Source organism: Meles meles, chromosome 8 (genome assembly GCF_922984935.1).
Source record: "Meles meles chromosome 8, mMelMel3.1 paternal haplotype, whole genome shotgun sequence".
NCBI lineage: Eukaryota > Metazoa > Chordata > Mammalia > Carnivora > Mustelidae > Meles > Meles meles.
In genome coordinates this window covers 1,635,405-1,645,446 of record NC_060073.1, presented here as the reverse complement: position 1 = coordinate 1,645,446, position 10,042 = coordinate 1,635,405, and the positions used below count along the sequence as shown (strand labels likewise).

General features: G+C 66.1%; 1 protein-coding gene across 1 annotated transcript; it reads left to right on the top strand.

Annotated features, from left to right (window-relative positions):
- Nucleotides 1-1,064: 1,064 nt before the first annotated feature.
- On the top strand, nucleotides 1,065-1,626 carry INS (insulin). The gene is made up of 2 exons (XM_046015703.1): nucleotides 1,065-1,251; nucleotides 1,484-1,626. Exons 1-2 carry the CDS (start codon nucleotides 1,065-1,067, stop codon nucleotides 1,624-1,626), a joined length of 330 nt encoding a protein of 109 aa, XP_045871659.1.
- The last annotated feature ends 8,416 nt before the right edge of the window (nucleotides 1,627-10,042 follow it).

The window sequence follows — 10,042 nt, the reverse complement described above, 5'->3', positions numbered from 1 at the left end:
CCCATGCCCAGGCCTCTGGTGCCTGCATGTCTTCAGCCCACGAGACCCCGGTGGGGCCGTCTTTGAGGGCTGTGACCCCCGCTGAGACCTGGGGAGGGGCTGAGGCCACCGGAGAAGGCAGGACTCAGCTTGTCACAGACACACCCTGGTGGCAAGAAACGGCTAGAGGGCAGGGGGCGTAGGGGGAGGGTCCTGACCTCTCTCCTTGTCCTGTCCAGGGGACAGGGGAGCGGCCCAGGGGCCCAAACCATATGACAGCCAAGAAAGTGGCTGGTCTGAAAGGGCTAGTGTGGGGGAGCTGGACAGGCCCACCAGAAAGAGGGGCGGCGCGGAGAGGGAGCGTGGGCAGGGCTGTGCGCTGCCCCTGCAGCAGAGAGGAGGCCTAGCCCGAGTGTCCACGCCGCGGCTGGTCCCCACACTCGGCCCTCAGGGCAGCGCCTGGGAGCTGAGGGTCTGGCAAGGCTGCGCTGGGGCGCAGGCGGGGCTGTGAGCGGGCACGGGTGTTCCCACACCCCCACGGCCTCGCACCATCCGAGGGGCCCGGGGGCCGACCGAGGACTTCGAGGGGTCCGGGGGCCAGGCAGGAGAAGCCACTCCTCTTGGCCGCAGCTCCCCGGGACTAATGTGGAAAATGTGGCTCAGGCAAGGCCGCGGGGGGTGGAGATGTTTGCCACAGCTGCGTGCGGCCACCGGGCCCTCGTTAGGACTCTAATGACCCCCAGCCCAGAGGCGCTGACGGCAGGGAGCACGGGGGAAATGATCCAGAAATCGCCGCCTCAGCCCCCCGCCATCTGCCGCCCTGCCTGGGGGCCCTGATGGGTCAGGAGCTGGGGTCAGGGGCTATAAAGCCAGGAGCGCCCCGTGGCCGCCAACCCCCAGGGACCCGCTGCACCTGTCCCAGACGGCCAGCAGGTCTGTCCCCGTGGGCTCCTTGTCTGGGGTGTCTGGGCCCCGGAAGCACGAGAGCTCCTGCCTCAGAGCGTTTGGGGGGCGAGCACAGGGTGGGGGTTCCTGGCTGGGTCTGGCCTCAACCGTGTCGATCCCCCAGGTCCCCGCCGCCCGCCATGGCCCTCTGGATGCGTGTTCTGCCCCTGCTGGCCTTGCTGGCCCTCTGGGCGCCGGCCCCGACGCCAGCCTTCGTGAACCAGCACCTGTGTGGGTCCCACCTGGTGGAGGCCCTGTACCTGGTGTGTGGGGAACGCGGCTTCTTCTATGCGCCCAAGGCCCGCAGGGAGGCGGAGGACCTGCAGGGTGAGGCCCGCCACGGCCCCGGGAAGTCAGGTGGGAGCGTTCCCTCCGTCCTCCTGCAAGACCTGCGACCCGGTCGGTGTGGGGCGGCGAGGACGCGTGCGGGCTCCGGCCTTGGCACCGCCCCGGGGGGCCTGGGGTCCGGTGGGAGGGCGGGGGCTGGGCCGGGGGCGGGCAGGGGCGCGCGTTCTCTCCCTGACCCGCTGCCCGCCTTGTGCCCGCCTTGCGCCCGCAGCGAGGGACGCGGAGCTGGGCGGGGCGCCGGGCGCGGGCGGCCTGGCCCTGGGTCCGGAGGGGGCCCCGCAGAAGCGCGGCATCGTGGAGCAGTGCTGCGCCGGCGTCTGCTCCCTCTACCAGCTGGAGAACTACTGCAACTAGGGCGCGCGCCCCGGCCACCGGCGTCCCCGGGACCTTCCGCGCCCCGTGCCCCAAGAGAGTCAATAAACCCTTGAATGAGCCTGGCTGGCGTTGTCTGTGTGGTGTGGGGACGGAGGTGTCGGCGGGGGGGCAGGGGGTACCTTCCAGAGAACCCCGTCCTACTCTCTGCGCCAGCCCCTCCAAGCTCAGCCCCTGCTCCCTGGGTGCCTGTGGGTAAGCGCCCCCCCCCCCCCCCCGGTGCTGGGAGGCCCCCACGGCCCCTGGTTGCCCAGGACAGAACAGAGAAGCGCTCTGGGGGGGGGGCCTGGGGGCCTGGGGGCCCTGGCTGGGGGCACATTCTCTTAGTGCCAAAGCCTGGAGTTCTCAGGGCCCCCAGAGCTCTTTCCAAGGGAAGAGAAGAACAACAGCATGTTCCCCCCTTCTAGCCTGGCGGTGTTCCACTTTGGGAGCTGTTTCTGATGGAGGCTGAGTGAACGACGGGGTCTTGCAGGGGCAGGGGACAGAGAAGGGCCTGAGAGGCTGCCCGGGGCTCCGCCTTTCTAGTGCCCATCGGCCACCCTGTTCTGGGCAGGCCCAGGGACGCCCCAGCCCAGCCCAGATCCAGCCAGAGGAACCCACGCGTGTCCTGGAGGAATCAGGAGCCACCAAATGGCAGGCTTGGGCTGCAGGATGGGCTCGGACCCCGTGGGCACTGGACAGGGACCTTGGGCTTAGCATTCAAGGGTGTCTTGGCTGTGTCCCCCCCAAGGACTGCAGCCCACAGTGCCTGGGTCAGGTGTCCCTGCTGCCCTGCGGCCCTCTCCTCCCGCTCAGCAGCCCAGACATGGTGGTCAGTCCCAGAAGGGCCCTTGGGCTTAAGGACGAGGTCACTTGGCATTCAGGTCTTTAGGGTTCCTCTGGTGTGGGTCCACTGGGCACCCCGCCTAGGCCATCACCTGGTGTGCCAAAGAGCCTGGGGGCTGTCTGGACTGGCTGTGGCCTGGGAGGTCAGCGGGTCACCCTGGCTGCACACCAGCCCGGCCGGCTGGCCGCCCGGCCGCCCAGGCCAAACCAATCTGCGCCTCTCCTGAAGGCTCCACCTGGGCTCGGGGCTCGGGATGGCTGGGCCTGGGACCGGGCATCTGGGACCCCTGAGTCTGCAGACCACTCAGGGGCGGCCTTGTGGCCAGAAGTAAATCCCCCTCCTGGGAGGGCCTGGCTGTCTTGGCAGCCTCCCTGCAGTCCCCTGGTTCCCTCCTGGGCCACCCCTTCCCCGTGACATCACCCCCCCTCCTGAGACATGGCTGGTCCCCAGCTAGCTCCGCCCCTGGAGCACACGGCTGACACGGGACCTGGAAAAGAAGGGAGGAGGCGGCTGGCATCAGCAGCAAATCGTCCATGGGCACACCCGGGTGGCCCCATCCGCGGGGGTAGAGACAGGGGCATCCTGCGGGAGTTGAGGTACGTAAGCGCCCACAGCCGGCCTGGGCGCCTCTGGGACGGGGAAGCAGGTCGCGGGGGTCAGGTGCCCTCGAAGCAGCGGTTAGCCAAGCCCGTGTCCTGGCTGGCCAGCTCGTGGGCAAGACCCTGAAAGAGGTCGCAGGGGCCCCCTCCCCCTCAGGGGCCAGCAAATCCCGTGGAGCGGGGAGCAGGACCGTGCGGGCCCTCTCAGCTGGTGGGACTCTCAGTGCAGCTGCCCGTGGGTGCCGCCGGGGGCCGGGGTGTTCCGTTGTGGGGGAGGCTCAGGAGAGGGCTCATGTCCACTGGGGGGGCTGCCCACCCAAGAGACCTGCTCATGGTGTATGGCTACCCTTGGGCCCCCCGCCCAGGGCCGGTCTCCCACTTCCTTCCTGAAACCTACTGCTGCCCTAAGGCCAGAGCCTCCTGCCGAGCCCCTCCCACCAGCCCCTCGGCCCCCTGTGGCTGTGCTCCTGACACGGCGGGCGGGGACTCGCCATACCCCCTCCCACACGTGGATCCCAGAGGCAGGGAGAAGTGGACGTCCACAGTCGACAGGGTCTCCAGGGGCAGAGGTGGGGTCAGACCCAGTCTCCTGCTGGGCACCCCCCGAGCCCTGAACCCCAGATGTCCCGGTTTCCCAGAGCCCCCAGGTCACCCCAGGGAAGCCAGGCCCACAGACCTTGAGCCCAGGCTCCGCCCCTTCTGGGAACTGGGAGGACAGTGTCCCCTGGCCTCAGACCCTGCCTGCCCTTGGAACCTGGGCTTCCCTCACCCGCGGGCCTGGCAGGGGCGCTGCCGTCAGCGGCATTCTGTCCAAATGCCCCGTAGCCACGGACAGCAGGATGTGGAGGGGCAGCCCCCGGCCATTCTGGGTCCCCCAGCCCCTCACCGGAGGGCCGGGGTCTCCCAGGGATGCACTGCCCCACCCCTGCCCACACACTTGCGCTCACGTCTGTCCCGTGTCCCACTGTCACGAGCACCAGTGCGGTGGGGAGACTGAGGCTGGAGCCGGGATGTGTGTCCTCTGGTGCCCGTGCACGGAGGACACGCTGCCGGCGGTGCCGTCTCCAGGCTGGCTCCCCAGATTGCACCTGCTCCTGGCACTGAGAAACGGGCTCTTCCTGCTGGCCCTGGGGGCAGTATTTGCCCTGTCCTGTCAGTAAATATTTACCGTCCTCACCATTTTCCAGGCCTGAGCAGACCCTGAGGGGCAAGGGAGGCAGAGGCAGGGATGCCCGAGCGTTGCTCCGCCCCCCACCGCCACCCTCGGAGGCCTGGTGCTGGGCAGGGGGCCGGCCCAGGAGAGGGAGTGAGACCGGGGGCCAATGGGCTGAGCTCCCTGAAAGGCCCCCTGGCAGAGCCCCGGCTGAGCCCCGGCTAGGGTCTGCGTCCCGCTCAGCTGGAAGGGGAGACCCCTGTGTCGCCCCCTTAGGGAGCCCGTCCTCAGACGGAGCGGGGCAGGCCCCCAGCGCGGGTGGCTTCCCGGAGCAGGCACCTGTCCACGCCCGCGAGGGGGCCGGGGTGGCCATTCACAGACATGGCCAGCAGAGGGCAGCAAAGCCCCACTTTTGATGCGGTCCCTGGGAGCTGGCCAGGCCACCGGTGCGCTCTGAAGGGGTCCGCGTGCCTCCGAGTTCCTGCCAGGGTCACTCACCGGGGCATCGGGACTCTGACTTTAGAGGCCTTGGGGTTTAGGAAGGGGATGGTCTCAGCCCCCAGCCTCTGGGGACCGGGCCTCCCCGCGGGAGCAGCTGGACAAAAGCACCAGGTCCCCAGCATTCTGGGAGTCTCCAGTGAGAGCCTGAGCCCCGGCCCCCAGAGTGGCGGGGACCTGGGGCCTGGGGTGGGGCGTTCCTGGGGGCTGCTTCCTCCAGCAGCCCCGAGCCCACAGGGTGGCTGAGCTCGTCACGGCCCCGTGTACAGTGGGACCCTCTGCTGACGGGCCTGTGGGGCTCTGAGGAATCGGGGGCTGGGGGCTGGGCTGCCGGTGCTTGCTGTCAGGCCACCCGGCCCCTGGAGCTGGGAGGGCTCGGTGAGGCAGGGACGCTGGGACCCGGGAGGCCTCGGGCAGGGCCCCGCTGGGGCGGGGGTATTTCTTTCCCGGGTCCACCCCCTTCCCCACGCAGCGCCGAGAGGAGAGAGGTCAGTTCCAGGAAGAACATTTTGGGGTCGAAGGCGGAGGGGGTCTGGAAAGCGCAGAGATACACAGGGGGGTGCGGGCCGGCCCCCCCTCCTTCAGCACTATTGTTTCTGGCCTCGGCACAGGGACAGCGAGGCAGATTCCTTCGAAAGTGGATGCCGACGGGGGGGCCTCCCCATTGTCCCACCGCGCAGTCAGGCCGCCCTGGCGCCAAGTCCCGCCAGCGCACCCTCCCCCGCACCCCCCTGGGGCCCGCAGCTCTCAGGTCCCTGCATCTGTGGCTGGGGGGGGACAGGTCCCATTGGGCTCCAGGGCTCCATGGAGGGGTCCCTGAAGCTGCCGCTTGTAGGGCAGCAGACTCAGGTCACTCCGCAGTCCCTACCCCACCCAAGGCAGGGGTGGACGCGGTGCTGTTTCCCGGCTCTCCTCACCCAGAGAGGCTCCCAGTGTCCAGACCCGGGAGGCTGAGCCCCGGACCGACATCATAAGGTCACTGGGGGCTGAGCCCGAGCCCTTCAGCCACACTCGGGGTCCCCATCTGTGAACCTGGGAGAGCCGGGCTGCTCCAGCCTAGGGTCCCCAGCCTGGGGGTCGGAAGCCCCCCCCCCCCCCCCCCGCCAGCCTCTGGACTGGCTCCGCCCCCTCCAGCCCCATGTGGACTCGCTGCTGAGCCATCAGAACCTGGGGGGGAGGGGGCCCATGTTCCCGGCCTCGCTCTGACCCCCTTCCTGGCCCATCTGTGTTTTTGGAAAACAGAGCCCACGTCCAAGCAGCCCTGCCAGCTGGGGCCACTCCCGCTGCGACCCCAGCCCGCTCCTTTGTTCTTCAAAGACCTCCCCGTCTTCCCTTCGGAACCTGGCCCAGCTCCAGCCCAGCTCCCGCGGGGCCACCTTGCCTGCCCCCCCCAAAACGCCCCAGGCCCGGTTGCTGAGGGACCTTGGAGAGTCTCTTCCCTCCCTAGACCTCTGTTCTGAACTATGGCTGCGTGGTGCTCAGGGGGCCATAAGGACGGGGCTGGGAGGAGGTGAATTTGGGAGGCCTGTGATGAAGCTGAGGCTCTGGCCTGGGGCTCTTGCCCTCCCTGGCCCTCCCTGACCCTCCCTGGCCCTCTCCAGCCCTTCCTGACTCTCCCTGACTCTCCCTGACCCTCCCTGACTCTCCCTGGCCCTCTCCAGCCCTTCCTGACTCTCCCTGACTCTCCCTGACCCTCCCTGATTCTCCCTGACCCTCCCTGACCCTCTCCAGCTCTTCCTGACCCTCCCTGACTCTCCCTGACCCTCGCTGACTCTCCCTGGCCCTCTCCAGCCCTTCCTGACTCTCCCTGACCCTCCCTGACTCTCCCTGACCCTCCCTGATTCTCCCTGACCCTCCCTGACCCTCTCCAGCCCTTCCTGACCCTTCCTGACTCTCCCTGACCCTCCCTGACTCTCCCTGACCCTCCCTGACTCCCTGGCCCTCTCTAGCCCTTCCTGACTCTCCCTGACTCTCCCTGGCCCTCTCCAGCCCTTCCTGACCCTCCCTGACCGTCCCTGACTCTCCCTGACCCTCCCTGATTCTCCCTGACCCTCCCTGACCCTCTCCAGCCCTTCCTGACCCTTCCTGACTCTCCCTGACCCTCCCTGACTCTCCCTGACCCTCCCTGACTCTCTGACCTTCCCTGACCCTCTGACCTTCCCTGACCCTCTGTGACCCTCCATAACCCTCCCGGGCCCTTCTTGACCTCCGCCCCCATGGCCGTCCCTGACACTCTTTAGACCTCCATGGCCCTCTGTAACCCTCCTTGGCCCTCCATGGCCCTTCCTGACCCTCTGTGATACTTTCTGGCCTCCCTGACCCTCCCTGATCCTCTGTAACCCTCCTTGGCCCTCCTTAGCCTTCCCTGACCCTTCCTAGTCCTCCCTGCACTCCATGGCCCTCCCTGACCTTCCCTAACATTCCTGGCCCTCCCTGACCCTCCGTAACCCTCTCTGAACCTCCCTAACCCTCTGCAAGCCTCCATAGCCCCCCCTGCCCCGCCCCATGCCCTCTGTAACACTCCTTGACCCTCCCTGACCCTCTGTAACCCTCCCTGGCCCTCACTGATGCTCCCTTGCCCGCCCTGGCCTACCCTGGCCCGCCCTGGCCCGCCCTGAGCCTCCCTGGGCCTCTCTCACCTGCCCACACTCTCCTTGGCCCCCCCTGGCCCTCCATGGTGCTCTCATGCGGTCTGACATGCTCAACCCGTCAAGGAGATCTTTAAGGGGCAGGGATGGGAAAAGGGCAGGAAGGCCCTCTGCAGGCCTAGAGGCTGGCTGGGTCCTTGGTTGCCCATGGAGGTGCTTTCTGGACCCTGGCCCAGCTGTGGGGAAAGGAAGTGGCCGAGAGGCTGACTCTGGAAGAAAGAAGAGTTGGCCGAGAAACACCTCAGTTCTAGCCACACACGGTCAGAGCGCAGAAGAGAAAACAGGCTGGGAGGCTTCCTGGAGGAGGTGTCTTTTGCCCCTACACAGGCGTCTCAAGCTCGAGGACAGGCCCACGTCAGGTTGCTCCTGCGGCCGGGACAAACCTAGCCCAGGGACAGCCACGGGTCGGGTGCCGCCCGTGCTACCCTCCCTGGAGCCACATCGGCTGCTGTGTTCACGCAGGTGCCCCCACGACGCTCCTCGTGCTTGGACACGGGCTGGTCCTGCCCAGAAAGAAGGGACAGGCTGAGGTCTGAAGGCCATGACCGGCAGAGCCCTGTGAGCGCCTCCCCTCCCTCAGGCCTCAGCATATGGGGCCCGCCCGAGTGCCCACCCAGGCCCGGGTCAGGCCGAGGGGGGGGCTGGGAGGCCAGGCGGGCAGGGGCGTAAGTCCTCCCTCTGCTCTGGGAAAGCTACTGAAGCTCTCTGGGGCTCAGTTTCCTCATCACACGGAGGGACACCGAGGAGGCTGTCCCCACCTTGGCTGCTGGGAAGGCCCAGCGTGGCGTGCCCTGTGCCACCGTCTCCCCAGGAAGCCCCGTCCCCAGAGGGCCAGGCATGTGGGGGAGGGGTCGCGGAAGGCCAAGGCCAGGCTTCAGGCTCGGTGATCTCTCCTGACTCTGCTGCTCGCTTCCCGTGTCTGACCAGCTGCTTGCCTCTCTGGCGCTTGGTGGCACAGGGACAGCGCCATGGGTCTGGTAGCCCGCCCAGGATCGTGGGCAAGAGGAAGTGGATGCAGTCCCCACCGTGTGGCCCATGGGTGTATTGGGGGGCCTTGCCAGGAGGACCCAGCTCCCCAAGGGAGGAGCCTCAGGGCTGGGGTCCTGGAGGGCCCCGACAGAAAGGAGGCCAGGAACGGGGCAGATGCCAGGACAGGGCCCCAGGCTGCTACTGGCCTCGTAGGCTGCCCCGCGTTACGGCCCCAAGAAAAAGATGTTTTAGTGCCATCGGCGAGGGGAGTCAGGGGCAGACACACACCTTCCATCAGGGGAGTATAATAGTGAGTGTTTATTACTGGTTACTCTGTGCCACGCTGATTCCAGGCTTCTGTGTCCTGGCATGAGGGACTCATGAGATCAGAGGAGGCAGATGCCCGGGGGCAAGCTCCCCGGGCAGAACCAGATTGTGAGCCGGGTCAGCCTCCAGGCCTCCTCCTGCCCACCCCTCCCATGCCCTGCATCATGCCCAGCTCCCCTGGGCCCTAGTGATGCCGCCCGGGGGCCTTCCAGCCTGCGTGCGGCCCCTGCAGTCTCCCCAGGAGGTCGGACCACCTGCTGCACAGATGCGGGGAGTCGAGGGCATCAGATGGTGCCAGGCTTCTGAGACAAAGCCTAGCTCATTCAGGACCGGGTTCTCTCCAGTCCTGGGCTTGCGAAAGTGACCCTGTTTTTACCCAGGCGTCACTATTATGGATTGAAGGGAAACTAGGCTTTCGGAGGCTGTGGCTGCACTTCCACAAAGGGCCACAAGGTGTCGGGCTCGGGTCAGATTTGGAAACCCCTGCTTGACCAGTGGGTTTGGAGAACAAAATTCAGCCCAACCCGGGAAGGGATGGACCCTTAGTCCAGCCTTGGGAAGGGGTCCTAACATTAACTTCCTTCCCGGAGACTCCCAGTAATAGATCTTATTTTATTCAGATACAAATATAATACAGGCTCCTCTAACTTTCAGAACACACAACCATGCTTCTGGAAGGTGTCCCAGGTTGCACCTATGGTTTTGGACATCTGCCATGCCACATCTGCTGGTGTCGGGGAGTCCCCCAAGGGGGGAATTCCCTTAGGCCTCCTTCCACCACCTGTTCTGTAATGCCAGGATGGAGGCAGATAAAAGCCTCTGATCTGACCACACAAAGGTGCAGAGCCCACCTGTATGCTGATGCTGTAGGGGGGAACTGTTGTGTAGAGACAAGCATCTATTTGCCCCCTCAGCCCTCTCCCCAGAGTGCCCCAAGTTGTACTAAGAGCCCTGGACTCTTCCTCTGTAATTCTAGAAGTGACCACCAGGTGTCAGCATGAGGCCATGCAAGCCACCAAGCAGCGGAAACTCCACACTTGGGATTTCTGCAGGTGCCCCAGAAGTCTCCTGAATAAATGAGGTTCTGGCCAGAACCCCAGGACGGGATGACCCTCTTCCAGGCGGTGGGGCAAAGAGGTTTTAGTTATGAGGTGTCCCTGCAAGCTTGGGTGAGCGGTTTAAATTCCCAGTGAGATTTAGTTCAATCAGGCACTCCAGACTTGTCTCTTTTGTGTTCCTTCCCACTCCCTGTATCCCTTATTGGCCATGTGCTTTTCCTCCACCATGGAAAAGAAATGGAATGCAGGGATGTGGGTCCCAGCCCTCACACCCACCTCCCTGACCCAGTGCCTCTAATCCAGCCTCAGTGATGCCATGG